The sequence below is a fragment of the Vigna radiata genome, unplaced genomic scaffold, assembly GCF_000741045.1.
Source record: "Vigna radiata var. radiata cultivar VC1973A unplaced genomic scaffold, Vradiata_ver6 scaffold_171, whole genome shotgun sequence".
In the NCBI taxonomy this organism is placed as follows: Eukaryota; Viridiplantae; Streptophyta; class Magnoliopsida; order Fabales; family Fabaceae; genus Vigna; species Vigna radiata.
In genome coordinates this window covers 14,598-35,819 of record NW_014542551.1, presented here as the reverse complement: position 1 = coordinate 35,819, position 21,222 = coordinate 14,598, and the positions used below count along the sequence as shown (strand labels likewise).

Sequence of the window (21,222 nt, the reverse complement as noted above, 5' to 3'; positions counted from 1 at the left end):
CATATGCATTAATTAAAGAAGAATGTTAATCGATTTCATTAAGTATGTAATCGATTAAACTTCAACTAGTCTCAAACTTTTGAAAACAGAGAAATATTGAGAGTAGTTTAATCAATTATATTACTAATATAATCGGTTAAAATTTGTGAAAAATATTTCAACCAATTTTAATGTAGACAAGAACAAATCATTCACATACATTTGTACAAATGTTACAGATAAAGAATCATGCATGTATCGCTAAATTAAACTATGGTTACCACATTTAATACTCAAGAAGTTAATGATTTTTCCTTTCAAATCCTTCCTTGAGTCCTTGTTTACCACCAACTCAATTTATTTTCGTGCAAAATCATCAAATGGTTTGGAAGCAGGTACCCAAATAAATTTGGGGCCTTTTGTGTTAGTTACAATAGTTGTTTCTTTGGGAATCCATTTAAACTTTCCCTTTGGAACACCAATTTTCTTATAATAATAAGATCTAACAGTATGACCAATTGAATTGCAATAGAAACATGTAACATTAGAACATTTACTCAAATCAGTAAATTTCTTTGAGTTATTACTTTTAGCATTGTAGCCTATTCCTTGCTTATTTAATACCCTTCTTTGAGATCTAGAACAGCTTCTAGGTTTGATCTACCAAATGTAAATTTTGTAATGTGCTTGTTAGATACTTAATATTTTCTAGATAAGCAGGGAAATCTTTTTCAACAATTTTATTTTCAAATTTAGCATTCATAGCATATTATAAAGCATCATTAAGATTATTTTCCAATTTGTTGTTATCTTTAACAAGATTATCAATTCTGTATTCATAATCTTTTCTTTCACAATTTAATCGATTAACCTTATATTGAAGCTTCATTGCCTCTGCATGGAGTTCCTGGAATGCATCCAGTAGTTGATAATATTTGTCCTCTATAGGCTCATCACCAAAATTTTACTACTGCTTTCAGAATTGACAAATCCAGCCATGAGACATAGATTTGTCTCCTCCTCCAGACTATGGTTGTCTTCATCATTAGGTGTACCTTTAGAATCACTATTTTCCCATGCAATATAGGCCTTTCTTTGCTTGCTTTTCTTTCTGTCCTAATTGAACCTTTCCTCAGATTTCTACTTCAACTTTATGGTTGGACAGTCAAGCTTGATATGACCTTCCTTTTTACATTCATAACAGGTAGGAGTAGCAGTTTTTTCTTTTCTTTTGCCTCCTCTTAAATTACCTGCAAAATCAGATGCATTGTTTCTAGATTTCATAAACTTAATAAATTTCTTTACCATCATGTTAAGCACTTCCTTTTCTGGTACTTCTGCATCAGAATCAACATCTGAATAATTGTTTCTTAAGGCTTTCTTGCTGGAAGTCTTAAGAGCTATGAAGAGCTTCTGTTCAGTTTCCTCTTCCTCTCTTAATCTTCCAAGCTCCAACTCATGCTCCCTGAGTTTGCCAAACAGTGTATCCATGTTCATGGAAGTCATATCCCTTGATTAAGATATGCCAGTCACCTTAGGTTGTCGGCTTTTATTCAAACTTTTTAGGATCTTGATGTCAATCTCCTCCTTCTCAAATAACTTTCCAAGTGCAATGAGATGATTAACGATGCGTGTGAACCTCTTCTGGACGTCGTAAGTATTCTCTCCAGGCTTCATCTAAAACATCTCATATTCCTGAACGAGAGAATTCTTCCTAGCCCTCTTTACTTCATCGGTTCCTTCATGAGTCACTCCAAGAGCGTACATTTCTTTTGCACTTTTACATCTAGACACCCTGAAAAACTCATCAATAGTAAGTGCAGAGGAAATGATATTTCTAGCCTTAACATCATAATGAGCTCTTTTACTTTCATCTTGGTTTCATTCAGAAAATTTTTTCAAAACAATTTTACCATCAACAATTTTTGTATGCTCAAAAGTCCATTAATAACAACATCCCAAATACCTTTATCAACAAATTATAAGAAAATTCTCATTCTAATTATCCATAAGGGATAATTTTCTCCTACAAGAGGCATTGGTATGTTTAAGATTGCCTATGGAGTGACATACAACATATTTAAATGAACACTTTAGATTATATATTTATATTCATTCAATGATTTTCTATGGCAAATGAATTCATTTTCCTTTCTCAAGTTTTTCAAAATTGAAAGTGGATAATATGAAGCTTAATACAATACTAGAGAAGATAATTGATGATCATGTTAGTAGTTTTCTTTATAATATTTTAATCTAATTTTATTAATAGTGTCACTATTTCATTAAATGGTGACTTTATTTGTGTGTTATTTGTTTCAGGAATTAAGTGATCAAAATGAAGATATAGGAGAAGAAACATATATCTTAAAGTGTTATTTTTAGAAGAATTATTTTTAAATTACTTGTATTTGGATATATGTTTTACTATTAATTTGAATTTATGTTTTATCTTTTATTTACTTATCCATTGAGTTTACTTGGATATATGTTTAAAATATTATTTGTATTTTTTTTGTAATTTAGTTTAGAACTCATTGAAAAACTTATAATATATATTTTTCTAAATACTTGTGGGTTGAAAACATCCAACGAGTACTCTTGGGTTGAAAAAAATTACGGATTTTTTTGTGTGTGGGTATCTAGTAGGTAACGAGTCTAGTTGTGTCATGCGGGTCGGGTTGCGGGTAGACACTATCCATGCTCGACCTAACCTGTTATCATCCCTATTCTTGACTCTTCATGGACCAATATTTCTATGGATTTTGTTTTGGGACTTCTATGGTCCAAACAAGGAAAAAAATTCTATTTTTATTGTGGTAGATAGGTTCTCAAAAATGGCTCCCTTCATTCCCTATCATAAAAGTGATGACGTCAACCATGTGGCCAATTTATTTTTCACGGAAGAGGTGAGACAACATGGTATTCCAAGGAGCATTGTGTCGAATAGAGATGTAAAATTTGTTAGCCATTTTTGGAAGGTATTGTGGGGTAAGTTAGGTACAAAACTTCTCTTCTCTATAATGTGTCACTCTCAAACGAATGGACAAACCGAAGTGGTAAATCAAACTCTTTCTCAACTCCTTAGATGCTTTGTAAATAAAAATTTTAGAACTTGGGAGGAATGGATACCTCATGTGGAATTTGCTTATAATAGTAGTTCATTCTACTACTTGTATGTCTCCATTTGAGGGTAGTCTATGGTTTTAACCCTTTAACTCCCTTAGATTTGTTACATTTGCCTAATATTTATGCTTTGACTAACAAAGATGGTCTTGCAAACTTACATAAGGAAGTGAAGGCATAAATTGAAAAGAAAATGGAGAAACTGGCTTCTAAGGCTAAATAAGGGAGGAATAAGATGAAGTTTGAGCCTAGAGATTAAGTATAGGTACACCTTAAGAAGGATAAGTTTTCTTCCAAAAGGAAATCTAAACTCCTACCTAAAGGAAATGGAACTTTTCAAGTTCTTAAGAAAATTAATAATAATCCTTATATTGTTGATCTACCTAATGATTATGGAGTGAGTTCTAGTTTCAACATTAATGACTTGTCTCCATTTAATGTAGGTATTAATTTAAGGACAAATTCGCTTCAAGAAGGAGGGAATGATAGAGAATTATCTCTTGATCGTATATAGGAAAAACTTGAGGAAGAGTCATTGCAATTCAAAGGACCTATGACAAGGTCGAGGAGCAAACAGTTGAAAGAACAAATCTCTTCAAGACTCATGATGCTCTATGAAGATTGGAATTCATGAGACATGAAGATCTTAAAGCACAATTATACAATAGTTTAGGCAATTAAAAATAATTTGTAATTTTCTTTTAATTGCAAATAATTTGTTTGTTTTTTTTTTAAAAAATTCAAGTTATTTTTGGGCCTAATGTCCTTGTGCCTTCTTTTAGGGTTTCTTAAGTGTCTTAAACATTTGTGCCTATATATAGTGGCACAAAATACATATGTGAACACTTTTGAGTCATATTATATCCATTTGCATTCTTTGAGAGGATTGTCTTGATTCTTGGATTATAACTCTAATTCTTATAAAAAAATTAACATCTTTGTGACGAATCTTTACTTGACTTATCAATCTACAAGATTGTGACATCCTCGTCTCTGTCTTATTTTGTATTTTTCTCTGATTTATTTTTTGCTGTGTCTTTTGAAAATTCAAATTTGAAAATAAAATAATACTCTTTCTTAGATAAGATTGTATTACCATTCTTCATCTCATTCCTCACTTGCTGACTTAATCTTTCCTCCAAAATCAAACAACACACTCAAAGATCTATCAATTATGAAGGATTCACCAAGAACTAGATTACCTAATCGTGCACAGTCTTTGTTTTAGACAAAAAAAGCACCCTTCTTGTAGCCTAGGTTTGTCACCTCCTTTCTTACCTTGCTTTTATAATTGTGCTTTAAGATGGTTTGTACTCTACCGAGAGGAAAATCCTCAGATAAATGCGTCATTTAATGACAAGTACAATACTTATCATTACGAGCCAACTAGAGAGAGTATTTAAAGATAATGTATGCATATCTCAAAATATTTTCAATGCAAAAGTTTTATAAAATATTATCATGAAATCTTATTTTATTTTAATTAGATTATTCTAATAAATTTTGCTTCAACAGTAAAATTTTATAAAAATCACATTTTTATAATTTTTTATTTACGATCTAACTTTTAACAGGTTAAAAAGTTGATTTAATTATGTAATTTATTCTTTTTTTTACTATTAAAACTCAGTTTTATTCAAAACGTAAATGCGAAAATGTTAAACTTTTAATACTTTTCCATTATTAAAAATACGAGGGTTTTATACAAAACCTAAACACCTAAACATCTAATCAAAATGTACATTCAAAAATGTTTTTATAATCTGATGATGTTCATGAGGTGCAACCTTGCTTGCATACAAAGAATACCAAACTTGTGAAACCGTGAAAAAGAAAATAAAGAAGAATTTACTGCCTTTTATTTAAAAAAAAAAATGTGAAACTACTCCATTCCCATATATCTTAAGAAGAAAATAATCAAAGTGATCCAAAGAGATTATTATAAAAAGGTGGGAGAGAGAGAGGAGAGAGGTGAAACGGCTCATAGAAAACACAAAATTTTCACAATATTAAGTGTCTTGGTTTCATATCACTTATAATGGTCGTGGGTTCCTGCACACTAACTTCTAACACGAAGAGAAGGGCCACCTACAAATTTTCCACCGACATGGACACTGAAGCTGCCACCAAGGTTTCTTTCTTCTGCTATTACACTAATTATATTCTTGTTTGAATTCTTTGTTCTGTGCGATTTCTGGGAATTATCTTTTGTCACCATCTCTTTGATAATCTATTCATCTTCTTTTCTGATCTGGGTTGGATTTATTTTTGCCTTTTTGTTGATAATATCAAGAGTTCTTTGGTGGGTTTGTTGCAAGCTTTTTTTTAATTATTGGATCGTCTACTTCCTTGGTAAGCAAAATATTTTTGTTCTCAGCGCTGTCTATATGTTTTCCCAGCGTTTTTGAATTGACATTGATAGGTACTAACAGGATGCCCAATTAAAAAAAAATCAATTTTTAATATTTTCCTTTCTATTGATTATTGAAGTTTTCTTTGGTGGGTCTCGCAAGGTTCTTTTATTGGATTGTTTACATCCTTCGAAAGCAAATAATTTTTATTCTCACCGTTGTCTGTATCTTTTTCAGTGTTTTTGAATTGACAGTGATATTTACTAACAAGGTACCCAATAAAAGAAATAATTTTTAAGGATTAAAAACACAAGAATTAACATTTAATTGTGCAACCTAAAATGGGGCGGAAAGTGTAAAATTTACTCATGTAGTGATCTCCTTCAGTGGTCTGTCTTTCTCATTAATTTGATTATAATCACTTCTTGGAAAAAGTGGTGGAGGTAATTAAGTTTAGAGCTTGCTTGTGGATTAGAGCCAAGATCAACAAAACATCGTCATTTTCCTTTTATGTTTGGCGGGTTAGCCAAAACATCGTCATTTTCCTTTTATGATTGGGGGGTTCATCCTTTGCTTTCTATTAAGATGGCTAGCTCTTAGTTTTCTCCAATTGGCGATAGCAGTAGAATTTTTCATGCTTTGTTTCTCCTGTTTGCTATTGTGTTGTTTGTTTTTCTTTTAAGCGTGTTGATGTTCGGATGGGATGTGTGGTAGTTTTATAAGCTTAATGTTAGGATGGGACTTGCTTTGTGTACTAATGCTAAATGTAGCTGTTCACATCTTGTGAGTAATATCTACCTTTTATTTTTGTTATAATACATTATATGGCCTCTAAAAAAATCACATTTTGCAATTTAATTTTCAGTACAGTAGATTAATCCACAACCTTTTCTAGATTCCCTTACTGTTCACCAGCCTTGACAAGGAAATTTTTACATACAATTGCATGAAAATGTTGTAGTATGCATTCTTTGATTTTATACTAACTACAGCAACTATCTCCCACTTTGGTGGGGTTGGCTAGTGTTTCCTTCTATAACTTTTAGAGAGTGTTCCTTTCATTTGTTCAACTCTTCACAAAGGGTGTTCTTATTCCCCTTTTAATTCTTTGGTCGACATTCTCATCAATCATGCCATCACTTCTGGAATTTGGTTTGCAAGATCCCATCCCCTTTTAAATTCTTCCTAAAATGTAAGAATTTGAGATGTTTGTACTTTCTCATGTTTCACATCTATGTTTCTTCTTTTCTAACTTTCTCTCACTAGCTTGGTCTTGGCCGGGATTTATATGTTTGGCCTTGGTTGGGATGTCGTTAGCCATTGGTTGGGCTACTTTTCTCAGCTTGATTTTTTTATTTTTTTATTTTATTAACGATGTGAGTGTTTTTCTGCCTGATGTATGTCAAGATTATTTAACCGATATATTTGTTGGTTGAAATTGTTGAGATTATTTTTCCATTGATTTAGACTAGAGTCATTTCTTAGTCAACATTAGTCAGAGTTTCCTTAGCCAATGTTAAAGGGACTATTTTTCGGCTGATGTCATCAAGTCTTTTTTCCCTTGCTGTTTATGAGAGTTTTGTCTGGGCTGGCAGTGTTTGTGTTTTGGCTGGCGTTACCATTATCTTGTTTTTTACTTTCTTGATAATTTCTTTTTTTAGTTTCAATTGGGAAAAATTTCATCTAGCCTTGACTAAGATGTTGTAAGAAAATTGGCCAAAGACCCCTTGATATAGTATTAAGAGTGTATGAGAGGAGGAAGAGATATTAATAGGGTGGTTAGGAGGTTAAGGAGTGTGGTTGATTGTTAGCTATTCAGTTAACAAGGGGAACCTTATAAGAAAGTTATGAGCTATTGTAAAGGGTTAGCTTTTGGGATATTCTTTTGTATAGACAGGATACTTGTTCCTATGGAGGGAGAGTGCTCCTTTATGAGTGGAGTCTATACATTGTATTTGAGAATTACAGAAGTAATATACATTCTTGGAAGTGACTCTGGTTTGGGATTTGGGTTAGATAGAATTAGAAAATGGGGATGAGGGGATGGCGCAGCTAACACCCAGCCAAATGGAGAAACTGGAGTAGATCTTGGAAGAGTTGGATGGGATTTTTAGGGAACTCCAGGGGCTTCCTCCTGCCAGACTTCTAGACCACAAAATACCCATCAATGAGGGAACTTATCCGGTTAACGTGTGGCCTTACCGATACCCATATTTGATGAAAACAAAGATAGAGAAGCAGGTAGCAAGGATGTTGGAGATAAGGAGTTAAGGATGGTTGCTAGACCTTATTGGTAGGAATTCTAGGAGGTGCAGAAGGAGGTAGAGGAGGATCGGGTTCTGAAAAAAATCAGTGACGAAGTAAGGGCAGACCCTAATTCTCACCCAGCTTATATCTTGGAGCATGATTGACTCCATTACAAGGGCCACTTAGTGCTCTCAGCCTAGTCAGCCTGGATTCCAAGGTTGTTGGCCAAATTTCACACCACCACCACGGGGGACATTCATGGGTGTACCAGACCTATAGAAGGGTAGCCCAATCACTATACTGGATTGGCATGAAGAAGTCAGTAATTGATTTTGTGGCGGCCTGTTTAGTTTGCCAACAACATAAGTACTTAGTATCATCACCCCAAGGCCTGATTCAACCACTACCTATTCCTTAAGCTATATGGGAGGAAGCCAGTATGGATTTTACTATGAGATTACCTAAATCCCAGGGGTATGATGTAGTGTTAGTAGTGGTGGATAGGTTGAGCAAATATAGGCATTTCATACCCACCAAGCATCCTTACACTGCCAAGTCCATAGCAGAGGTCTTTGTAAGGGTAATAGTTAGGATTCATTGGGTGCTTTTTTCGATTGTGAGTGACCGCGACCCTACCTTCTTGAGTCTATTTTGGAGAATTATTTAGACTACAGGGTACACAGCTCCGCATGAGTATAAGTTGAAAATGAGACTTATTATTATTCTCAATCATAAAAAATACATTCTCAAACCTTCTATTTATAATAATCTAGTTCTCCTAAAAAGGGAAATAGGGAAACTAGGAAACCTAGGAAAGAAATAAAATAAAATAAAATATTATGTATCTATTTCTTCAAATTAGGAAGATTCTAAAGATATTATCTCATATTACAACACTCCCCCTCAAGTTGGTAAATGAATATCAATCATTCCCAACTTGCCTACAAGATCTTGAAATCTACCTGGAGGAAGTCCTTTTGTAAAAATATCTGCTATTTGAAGTTCTGTAGGAACATGAGTTCTAATCACAAAGCCTCTGTCAAGATTATCTTTGATGAAATGTCTGTCAATTTCAATGTGTTTGGTTCTATCATGTTGTACTGGATTATGGGCTATGCTCATAGCAGACTTATTGTCACAGTGTAGTTGCATCGGGTGTTCCACTTTGACTTTAAGATCATCCAAGATGATTTTCATTCAGAGTCCTTCACACATTCCTTGAGCAAGGGCTCGAAATTCAGCTTCTGCACTAGAACGGGATACTCTATGTTGCTTTTTGCTTCTCCATGTTACCAAACTATCTCCAAGAAATACACAATACCCAGAAGTAGATTTTTTGTCAGTAATAGAACCTGCATAGTCAACATCAGTATATATCTTCATATTCAATGTGTCTTCCCTTTTGAATAATAGCCCCTTTCCTGGACTTGACTTCAAGTATTGGAGAATTTTGTCAATTGCTTGCATGTGTCTCTCTTTTGGATCATGCATAAATTGGCTCACTACACTAACTGCATAAGCAATGTCTGGTCTTGTGTGTGATAGATAAATCAATTTTCCCACTAATCTCTGATATTGGGCCTTCTCTACAGGAGTACTTTCTTCACTTCCAATTCTATGATTCTGTTTTATAGGAACAGTTGAGGTTACACATCCCAACTTTCCTGTTTCTTTGAGGAGATCAAGTACATATTTCCTTTCGGAGATGAAAATTCCGTTCTTGGAGTAGGCGACCTCTATTCCAAGAAAATATTTGAGTTTTCCTAGGTTTTTCATTTCAAATTGAGCTGCCAATTTTTTTTTTAATGCCAATTTTTCTGTTTCATTATCTACTGCAATAATCATATCATCCACATAGACAGGCAATAGAGTGAGTTTACCTACAGAAGAGTGCTTTATGAAAAGAGTATGATCTCCTTGGCTTTGTCTGTATCCCAAGGAAACCATTGCTTTTGTAAATCTTCTAAACCATGCTCTAGGGGATTGCTTAAGACCATACAATGCTTTCTTTAGGAAACATACCTTGTTTCTTTCATTTTTCACTTCAAAACCTGGGGGAATCTCCATGTACACTTCCTCATCTACATCTCCATGAAGAAAGGCATTCTTCACATCCAGCTGGTGTAAGTCCCATCCAAAATGGGCAGCCAAAGCGAGAATAACTCGAACTGTATTCATCTTTGCCACTGGGGCAAATGTCTCCTCATAATCAATCCCATATGTTTGGGTATATCCTTTTGCCACCAATTTAGCTTTATATCTTTCTATTGTCCCATCTGTCTTATGTTTCACTGTGAATATCCATCTACACCCTACTACCTTCTTGTCTCTTGGCTTATCAACAATCTCCCAAGTTGAATTTCTTTCTAATGCATTCATCTCTTCTTTCATGGCTTGATTCCAATATTCAAGTTTCATGGCCTCTTGGATCGAGGTAGGAATTTCTGTGGCATCAATGGCAACAATAAAACTTTTGTGCTTATCAAAGAGATTGTTAGTGCAAACATATTGAGAAATAAGATATTTAGCACATGATCTTCTTCCCTTTCTCAATGCAATGGGTAAATCCTCAGTATTACTTACCTCCTTCTCATTGATATCTTCAGGGATTCTCACCTCTGGATTAGACAATTTTTCTTGCTCGAGAGTCGAAGTGGGTTGTTCTCTTCTTTCATATTTTTTGCCAAAAAATCTGTCTTTTTCCTCACTATGGACTATGGTAGCTTCATTGCTCAGGTCTTGGGCATCCTGCAAAGACAAACATGGTAATGACAAGAAGGAGAGTTCATCCACTTCAAGTGCTTTCTCCCCCTGAAGTGGTGGACTGACATAAAAGGATTGTGTTTCATGAAAAGTGACATCCATGGTGATAAAGACGCGACGAATCTAAGGATGATAACATTTGTACCCTTTTTTATTAGAAGGATACCTAATAAAGACACATTTAAGAGCTCTGGGATCTAATTTACCATGGTTAGGATGATGAAAGTGAACAAAAACAACACATTCAAAGACTCAACTAGGTAGACACGTTAGTAGGTGTTGGAAGTCCCACATCGACTAGAGATTAGGCCATTTAAGTGTATATAAGTGGGTGCAAACCTCACGTTACAAGCCGATTTTGTGGGGTTGAGGTGAGGGGGTGTGTTGGAAGTCCCACATCGACTAGAGATGAGGCCATTTAAGTGTATATAAGTGGGTGCAAACCTCACCCTACAAGCCGGTTTTGTGGGGTTGAGTTAGGCTTAAAATCCACTTCTAACAGTAGGGAAGAAGAAGGAACAAAAGACAATAGAGACTCTATAGGACTAATGCCATTTAAGATATGAGTGGGTAACCTGTTGATTAGATATGTGGAAATTAACACAGCTTCTCCTCAGTAATTTTTTGGAACAGACATTTGAGAAAGAAGAGCTCTAGTTACTTCAAGAAGATAACGATTCTTTCTTTCTGCAACCCCATTTTGTTGAGGGGTATTAAACAGGTTAGTTCATGAACAATACCATTATGAGACAAAAAATTGAGAAATTCATGATTCACATATTTAGTACCATTATCAGACCTAATTCTTTTGATATTTTTCCCAAATTGATTTTGGACAAGATGGAAAAAATTAACAAAAATTTGAAAAACTTCAGACTTATTTTTCATAAGGTATGTCCATGTGACATAGGTACAATTGTCAATAAAGGTAACGAATCATCTGGTTCCAGAAATAGAATCTATGGCAAGACCCTAAACATCAGAATGAATTAAATTAAATGGAGAAAAATACTCTTTTTATGACTAATAGGATAAGATGCACGATGGTGTTTTGAAAATTGACAAATATCACAATTAAAAGACTCAACAAATTTTTTGGTAAACAAGTGGGGAAAATAAGTACTTGATAAGACTGAGTTTTTGCACAGAGATATGATTGTTAGCTAATTGTGGAACATGTAAAATATCCTTCAATACAATAGATGAGTCCAAAATTATATTCCCAGAGCCGCGTATAGGTATACCCTGACCATTCGCAACTGTAATAAGTTGTTCTTTATTTCTTTTACCATATAAGTCGAAGGACACACTAAAAGGTGTCATATGATCAGTTGCACCCGAATCAAGGATCCAAATACCTTGAGACACATGATCAACAGTATTGAGGCAAATCTGACCTTTTATGGACAGAGTGCATGATCCAGAGGACTTACTCATTGATTCATCCATTGCTTTCAAAGGTTACTTCAGACACCTGTAGAATGCAACGAGGAGTCTCCAAGACGATGACGGTGTATGGGTCATACCGAGAAAAAAAAAAGAGGCAAAAACTTCAAACTCAGATCTACTCAAATAAAGGGCAAACAGGTCGTCACCAACCCAAGGAACAGAATCCGGAGGTTCCGGCGACTCTTCTGTGGCGGCGATGGCGAGTGGGTTTCACCGAGAAAAAAAGGAGCAAAACGTAAAAGTCAGATCTGCTCAAGTACAGCCCAAATGAGTCGTCACCGACCCTAGGAATGGACTCAGGGGGCTTCGGTGACCCTGTCTGTGGTGGTGGCGACGAGTGGGTCTTGCCAAAGGTGGGCGCGTGGGCTACTCGTGCCGGCGACAGTGGCGGCGCGTGGAGGCTCCGTTCACGGAGCGACTTTCAGCTTTGACCCTATCGACGACCCCAACCGGCGATGACGGTGTTCGGACAGCAGCAGCGCTGCGACTTGTTGCAGTGGAATCTAGCCCCTAAGATCAGGAGCTCTGACACCAAGTTGAAAATGAGACTTATTATTATTCTCAATGATAAAAAATACATTCTCAAACCTTCTATTTGTAATAATCTAGTTCTCCTATAAAGGGAAATAGGGAAACTAGGAAACCTAGGAAAGAAATAAAATAAAATAAAATATTATGTATTTATTTCTTTTAATTAGGAAGATTCTAAAGATATTATCTCATATTAGAACAGTATAGCCTATCATCCAGAAACGGATGGGCAAACTGAGGTACTTAACCCGATATTGAAAACCTATCTACGTTGTTTCAGCTCTGAACAACCCAAGATATGGAGTTTGGTTTTACCTTGGGCAAAGTATTGGTACAACACCAGTTATCAGGGGGCAGCCAAGTGTACCCCCTTTGAGACAGTTTATTGGAGACATCTGCCCACTTTAACAAGGTTTGTGCTAGGGGATATGGTCGTGGAAGCAGTGGTGCAAGAGTTGCAAACAAGGGATGAGGCTTTGAAACAGTTGAGGCACCATTTAGCAAAGGTGCGGGATTAGATGGCTAAGTATGCTAGTAGAAAAAGGAGGGCAACAACTATAAAGGAGGGGGACTAGGTTTATCTAAAGATCAGGCAAGCTTCCATGCCCACTAGGCTACATCCTAAGCTGTCAGCATGTTACTACGGACGTTTCAGGTGATCAAATAGTTTGGACCGGTGGTGTTTAGACTACAACTTCTGGAAACCGCTCGAATATATCCTGTGTTCCATGTCTCTCAATTGAAACTGGCAATTAGAACACAGCAGGTGAAAGGGTACCTGCCAGTAGAGTTACAGGTAGAAGGGCCGGTATGTTGGCCACTCAGGGTGCTACAAAGAAGGACGAAGGAACAACATGAGGATATGGTGCCACAAGTGCTGATTGAGTGGCAGGAAGGAGGGAAAGAGGGAGCAACGTGGGAGGATGAGCTGACCATTAAGGAGCAATTTCTAGAATTTAACCTTGAGGACAAGGTTGATCTTGTGGCGGTGGGTAATGATAGAGTATTAAAAGTGTATGAGAGGAGGAAGAGAAATTAATAGGGTGGCTAGGAGGTTAAGGAATGTGGTCGATTGTTAGCTATTTAGTTAACAGTTAGTCTGGGGAACCTTACAAGAAGGTTATGAGCTATTGTAAAGGGTTAGCTTTTGGGATATTCTATTGTATAGACATGATACTTGTTCCTGTGCAGGGAGAGTGCTCCCTTGTGAGTGGACTCTGTACATTGTATTCGAGAATTACATAAGTAATACCCATTCTTTTTCTTCTGTCAGTGTTAGTTTGTGCTATGGAGTGTGTTAGATAGATTTCTTGACTAAAGAACTCTATCACCCCTTGATTATTGATGTCAAAAAATAACCCTGATATTTTCTCAAAATTAATTATTGGTGATATCTAATGAAAATAATCTCAACCAATGTCCATTGAAAAAAACACCCTTGATGACATTGTCCAACAAATCTTCGAAAACTTTGACCAAAAATAGCCTCAACAAATGTGGATGGAAATATATGACGAAATTTTATTTTTGAATTGTAGAATATTGTTTAATATTAACATAATTTCTTTGTTTCGTGTTAATTGAAACACTGTATATAACAAGAAAATTAAAATCCAGTGAATTTGAATAGTCCTATCCAAACAAAGCATTTGAAAAAGTAATCAGTCCTATTGGCTTACCACCATTTTTCTTATCTTTGTCAAAATCATGACCTAGATTGTAGAGTTGCATAATTTTGTGAGTTTTTTGCCCTCTGTTTTAGATTTGAAGTAATTTGGTATGATGGGAGATAACTGATCTTTCTTATCAGATCATAAAATTTGAGAATTTCTCTGATTCAAGCACGACTGTTTTGGCCCAGGCTTTGGGACTGATTTGGGATTTCAATTGTATATAGGAAAAGATTGAATCTCATGTAACACCATTCAAATTTGACTCTCTTGACTTCTTTTTTTATCTTGTCTGAACTTATTTTTCCTGTCTGTTCTCATTTTGTGGCTGTGTTTTGAAGTTTTTTTCTGGAGTTTCTATGGCTGTTTAGGGTAAAGACAATAAGTGTAAAAAGGCCAAAGTAGAGGCAGGGGTCAATGACCAGCCAGACCTGCCGCATTTATTTCAACCGGTAATAAAATAAAAGGAAACATTGATTATATGAAGTGCATGTAGTTCTATGGGGTGTGTTGAATATAGTAAAAACTATGTATGAGATTAATCTCTCTTGTGTTGAATATACATATAGGGTACTCTATTTATAATAGAAGAGATATGAACTAAGCCCAAAATACAAATAAGGTATAATAGCAAACTAACTAAAGATAAAAGATAAAGATAACATATCTATCTAAGATATCTAATAATATAATACATCTAACTCTCTCTCAAACTGGTGCATTCAAATCATATCTATCAAGCTTCTGCACTCGAATGATACAAAATTGTTAATGATTTACGAAGACGACATAGAAGAAGAAATATCAATCCAAACGACTCCCCCTAGGCAACAAATCTAGGAGGTTGCTTCATATAAATCTCTTTGCTAATTGCCGTTGAGGAATGCATTGTTGAGGTCCAGTGGATAAATAGGCCATTGTTGAAGAGCTATAAATAAACTAACAAAAGCTATCTTTGCCACGGGAGAAAAAACATATATGGATTGGTCAAATGCACCGGTGACAAAAGAAAATGCATTGGTGACTGAAGAAAGGTCAGAAGAGGCAGGAGCAGAAGAAGCCAATGATAAACAGGAGAGAGAAACCCTAAAAATCCAAGATTCTCCGACCAAGGCACTTGAAAGAGGAAAAAGAACAACCTCGACATTTTGAATAGCTACCTGAGGAGACAGGACTCGCTGCCATGCACAGCGAAAAAGGGAGCAAATCAACAACTTAGAAAGGTACTAAGAGCATGTAAGAGCTCCAATGAAGGCGTTGTTGACAACGTAGTGGTTACCTGATCGAGACGATCAAAGTCCTGTGGTCGCCGGTCGAAACTAGAACTTCAGTGACAATGGGTGTAGTGGGAGAGGCACGAAAATTTTTATATAAAAGAACCTAACTCTAATATCATGTTGAATATAGTAACCTGGTTCTAATACGATGTTTTATATAGTAAAACTAGGTAAGAGATTAATCACTCTTGTGTTGAATATACACATAGGGTATTTTATTTATAGTAAAAGAAATATGAACTTAGCGCAAAATACAAATAATGAATAATGATAAACTAACTAAAGATAAAAGGTAAGGATAAGATTTCTCATAACCTCTTTGTGCATGACCAAACTAGTTACATATGTGAACCCAGTCACAAATGAGTTGTGTGATTTGGAATTCAAATGGCGATTTACAGCACTCAAAACCATTCCCCTTCCAATCCAAGATAAAAATACTATTGGTGCTTTGGACTTGTTAAATTGAAATAATAACAAGGATTTCCTTTTCCCTGTCCTCAGAAACTATTATCTTTGATCTTCCATGAGGCATTATGGATATTTCTATCTCATGTATGTCATAACTTATATATTTGTACTTCTACCAAATTTTTTCTGGTTCAGGTTTACTGCTTCTGCAATTCAGTGAACTATTTATTTCGATGATATTTCCTTCACCATTATATTGTATTGAAGCAGATCAAGCTTGATGCATTGAAAGAAAGAGCTGGGCGAGAGATCCGTGTTTTTGAAACATATGTTTCCTCATCATCAAATGCTGCATTATCCAATGGTAATTGCACCCTATCTTATTGACAATCCCAAGGCACTAGAAATGCTTTCCTGGAAATTTTTATTTATTGATATTGGCTTTTTCTCAAATATCCTAATTAAACTTTTGTTTATGGTTTCTAGAAGAGGTGACTGATGACTTCTATGAGTTTACTGCTGAAGATTATCACAGACTTTTGGCAGCTAAAAAGGAAGGTAATGATGGTAATACTAACCATTCCACAAGAAAAGTAAAATTTTATTAACCATTTATTTTAAACTATTTATATGCCCTGTCTACATTGATGTACACTTGATTCATTTACTCTCTGTATGGATCTATTTGGTTAATGACACTGAAAATAAAAAGAGGGGATCAGCTGGGATGGGAAGAATTGGCATTGGACAAAGCTACCATTGTCCTAACCGTACAACATTCCATTATCCTTGTGTTTCCCCTCATTCCACCCCAATTAGTGGGAAGTGATATTTTTATCTTCAAGGGGAAACGACGAAAAATGATTCCCCTTCTGTTCCATTTCCATCCTATCTAATTTATACTCTCAAACAGGGGAACTTTTATCCTCTTCCCGTCATTTCATTTCCATTTTGATCATTACCTGACAAATTTAATGTTTACTTCTAAAAAATTGATAATCTTATGACGTCGAGAAAGCAAAAGTTGAAATATGAGGACAAGCTTTTTGGTTCGATGTCTTTGTGTCTTGTTTATATGTTTTTCTTTCTTTTTAATTTACTTTGACGTGCTGCAAATGATTAGTGGACTTTAAGGTGCCAACTTAATTGGGATTTCGTTGTTCAGTAATAATGCTTAGAATTTTAATCTTTACAGATTAAAATTGATTATCTAGTCAAGGTTAATGGGCCATTTTTTTGCAGTCTTAGGAAGTTAGAATTGCCATATTTTTTTATGCTGTTCAAACCATCGTCTACTAAACTGTTTTATCTTCTACATTTTGGCTTTTTAAATGCAATTGTATGTATTTGATTTTGTGCTGATAGAAAAAATGTATTTGTTTTTGTTTATAATTCATGGGTGATGGTACTTTTTAAAATAGTGATGCTAAACAGTTAAGTTGTTATATATGTCAGGAATTGCTTAGACAAAATAATATTACCTTCATTACATTAAAATTTAAATGTATTCAATTTTCTCAGATAAGTTCTTGAAGACTCGAAAAATCCGAGAAGCAGAAGAGGCAGCACGGAGGTCAGAAATGACCAAGGTGGTTGTTGTTATTATTATTGTTGTTATTGTTGGAGTTGAGACTGAAAATAGTGAACAATGTGTTATGTTTCCATGATAACAGTAAAAAATTTACAAGGATGAGATAATCACTCCGATTAGTTTTAGGGATAAGAAGTTTAGAATTTATCTATTTACGAAAATAATTGGAAACAATCAGAAAACAAATGAACCTAAATATAGATAGTATTTCACTTGTGTACAAGATTTAATCTGTTCCATATGGGGTATATTTTAACTGCTCATAAATGCTTTATGAATTAATCAGATTGGTAAAACATAAATTTATCTTTTAAGTTTGTTTGGGGTTTTTTGCAGGCTATAATTAGAGTTCGATTCCCAGATAATCACACATTGGAGACTACATTCCACCCATCGGAAACAGTCCAGAGTTTAATTGATGTCCTGACTAAAGTTATTGTGCTGCCAGAGGAGCCATTCTATATATGTAGGCATATTAGTATTTATTTGAGATTAAATTTTGAATGATATATGCTTAGAATTTGTACAGACCTTTATGGCATAATTCAAATTCCCTTAACTCTACTATTAGTTTAGTGTAGCTTACGATGAATCATCGCTTGATTATAAATAATTAAACCAGTAAAAAGTTGCCTTGGACATGATTTGAGAAATAAATCATATTAACTTTGAATGATGCAGATACTACTCCACCTAAAAAGATTATGAAAGACATGTCTCAGAATTTTTATGATGCTGGCTTTTGTCCTGGTGCCATTGTCTACTTCTCATACGATGTCCCAAAAGGTAAGTTCATCCTGTCATGAAAATCCTTTTTTCAGTGTTATATTGCTGTAAAGTCCTTTGAGTTCCCTGTTATTCCAAGTAAGTCCTTAAATCCTTGGAATATTAGTGTCAGAAACTTTTGTTTCCAAATGAATTCTTTGAATATGTCAAATGTCTGCCTATATTTCTAATGAAGACTGAATTAGCAACAGAAGAGGAAATGTTTAGCAATTCTTTCATGTTTTTATCTCACTTCACAAAATCTTTGGAGAATTAACTTCGTGACACTAATCTATGAAGGATCAATTTAGGGGTTAAGTATTTTATTACCTGATTATTATATCAGTACTAATCTATGGAGAACCAAATTCTCATGTCATAATACTAAAATGGATAGACTTGGTATCTACATAAATCCCATGGTTTCTCCATATGTGAGATCAATTTTGAAGAAGATATTTTTGGATTATTTGTAGGTTATTCAATGTTCAAATTCTTCAAGTTTGCAGTTGTACTCTTGTGTATTTTATTTTGTTATTGATCTGTTTCAGATTTTATATTTAGTCTCTTTCGGTACTATTTATGCATTTATATTGTTGCCTAAAATGTGAAATGTGCAGCCCACCAAATCTTTCATTACATGTCACTTCATCAAGTACATGCAATCAAGCGACGCATTAAGCAATATAAAATTGATAGTAGCTTAACTTATTTTGTTCACATCATATGCCATTGACGTGTATTTCTAGTTAATTTGAGAAGCACTGAGGAAAAGGCTATGATAAAGTGTTTCTTACTACCTTGTATGGGATTAAATAATTACCAGCTGTTATATTTTTTTTCCTTTCTCATTTGATGGGGATTTTTAGGTAGCACTGGTCCTTATCTTCAAGAAGATATATTGTCTTTGAAGGAACTGCATGCTGCTAATGATCAAGGCCAACAATCTGAGCCTTTAGTACAGTCAGAACCTGAACCTGCTGTGGCAATACAGCCTCCTCCTGTTGAACAACGCAAACCTGCTGAGAAAAAACTTGTTAAACCAAAGTGGTTAAAAATGTGATTTCAATTTCTCTTAGATTCAGTAATCATTGTTCAGAAAAGAACCTTCACTTTTCTTGTGGGTCAACGTTATATCTGAATTCAGCGTATTATGCAAAGTCCACAAGAATACATCATAGTTAACTTCCTTTTCTTCCTTCTGCATTTCGTGAATTTGTATATAGTGTTTGATGCAAGCGTTTCTTAGTGAATGCAAGCGTCTTAGATGTATGTGATGTTTCAAATTTCAACGTTACATTATACTTGTAGAAATTTTCTTTAATCCTGATTTGGAGAATGCAAGCATCTTGAAATGTTGTTTTCTTATTAATATTACTGTATTTTTTATATAGATTATACTTACAAGATATTTACGAGAATGAAGCATTGCCAAAACTAACTTCTATCTTGGGGTCTTGCTTTGCTTACACTGCTATGGCAATTTCTTCCTGCACAACCATAAATTTCTTTCTGCTCTCACATAAATTCTAATGTTTTTAGATTATGCTATCCGGATTTAAATTTTGTATATTTGAATTTACAATTCCAAATATAGAAAACTGTATTTCAGATTTTTACATTTTGGAATACAAAAATTTATGGAAGTGGAAGTTAAAAATATGGAAGTGTAAGAAGAAATGACCTACTGCAAATGGATTTCGTTCTTTTAGTTTGTTGTACTTTTTTGTCACAAAAGTTAAGGGTAAATTGAGGAATTAAGTTTTAGAAGAAAATAATGTAGGTAGAATTTTATTTCAAATAAAATTTTTAATTAGATAGTTTTTCAAAATAGAAATAGCAAAACAATGGATCAGAATTGGTATGTAGCATGTTTTATACTTCGTTATATTTTTTTATTATAAAAGGTGGAATCAAGTCTAGATAATAAAGGTCACGTGCGGGAACTATAATATGGAGAGTTAACATCCCTTTTTCATTGTAGCTCGTTAAATCTTAAACCCAATATTTCCCTCTTGTTGATTTTAATTTGCTACTTGTAACAATTTTATTTCTTTGTTGTACAGGTCTCTTTAAGCTAAGTGTATTGAAAGGATTTTTGGTGTTCTTCATCTTTTAGTATTATACAATTTTTTTTAATATTTTGGTATAATCGTATGTTTTGGAAGCTAAAGCTAACCAGTCTCACCATATGATTCATTTAATTGTTTTACATTTCATATTTAGGTGTAGTTTGGCTAAAAGAACTCATTCTAGTCTTACTACTTAGGAGTATGTTCTTTTTAGTGTTTAGGAATTTTAGAATACTTAAGAGTATGTTCTTTTTAGTGTTTAGGAGTCTTAGAGTGAGTGTTTATTTGTTTGTAAGTCTAATTTTCTAAGTTAAAAGAACATCCTTTTGTGGAAAGTGGTGGAGTATGTAGTGACGTAAATTCTGGTTAGTTAACAAGTCTCGTGATTCACTTTTTTACTTAGGAGTAAATATGTAAATATGGGAAAAAATTTGAAATTAAAAGATGTCTCGGCATTCGTCTCATCATGGAGGGGTGACTGTGAGGATTCTGAAATATAGTAAAACACTAGAAGAAGGGAGGGGGAGGAGGCGAGTTTGAATAATCTTTTAAATTCTTTTCGCGTTTAGTGATTATTGCAAGTGTTATAAACTGCATTAGTTGTTAGATATTTGTGTTTTCAAATAAACGTTTAAGAAAACGTATAATAAGCAAAGCGATTAAAACATGTAATTTTATATTGGTTCGTTCCAATCTAAGCTACGCCCAGTTCTTCCTTAAGAGGATTTTCGGCACTTGTTTCTTTCCTATTGGAGGAGATTTCTTCTTGCTCTCCAAACTAGCCAAAGTGCATCTTTTAGGTTAAAATTTTTGCCTATTTTGAGATACCTTAGCCTATAAATAAAGGTGACCCTCCTTCATGTAATTACCTTTGATTAGAGTAAAGTTATGCTGTCATTTTTGTGCCATATTACTCTTTTAAGGTCACCCTAGGCTAGAGCAATCCAAGTGTCCTCCTCTAGCCACCTTCCTTAAAGAGTTGGTCCAACC

General features: G+C 34.5%; 1 protein-coding gene across 8 annotated transcripts; it reads left to right on the top strand.

The window, feature by feature from the left end:
- Positions 1-5,032: 5,032 nt before the first annotated feature.
- Positions 5,033-19,532, top strand: LOC106780285 (plant UBX domain-containing protein 1). Of its 8 annotated transcripts, none has more exons than XM_022776917.1 (8): positions 5,033-5,236; positions 15,898-15,948; positions 16,072-16,168; positions 16,294-16,362; positions 17,326-17,393; positions 17,732-17,861; positions 18,077-18,181; positions 19,030-19,532. In XM_022776917.1, the coding sequence occupies exons 1-8, from the start codon at positions 5,144-5,146 to the stop codon at positions 19,221-19,223; spliced, it is 807 nt and encodes a 268-aa protein (XP_022632638.1). In that variant the 5' UTR covers positions 5,033-5,143; the 3' UTR covers positions 19,224-19,532. The 8 variants fall into 8 exon arrangements, with proteins under 8 accessions (XP_022632638.1, XP_022632636.1, XP_022632635.1 ...); XM_022776915.1 differs by having other exon boundaries at positions 16,294-16,371; XM_022776914.1 differs by having other exon boundaries at positions 16,291-16,371.
- Positions 19,533-21,222: the final 1,690 nt, after the last annotated feature.

Bases quoted from the DNA above. Each gene is read 5' to 3' on its own strand.
- LOC106780285 (XM_022776914.1), top strand. From the start codon at position 5,144: ATGGTCGTGGGTTCCTGCACACTAACTTCTAACACGAAGAGAAGGGCC. The intron at 15,949-16,071 runs GTATGTCATAAC...ATTGTATTGAAG, and splicing joins TATGGATATTTCTATCTCAT to CAGATCAAGCTTGATGCATT. The intron at 17,862-18,076 runs GTAGGCATATTA...TGAATGATGCAG, and splicing joins AGAGGAGCCATTCTATATAT to ATACTACTCCACCTAAAAAG.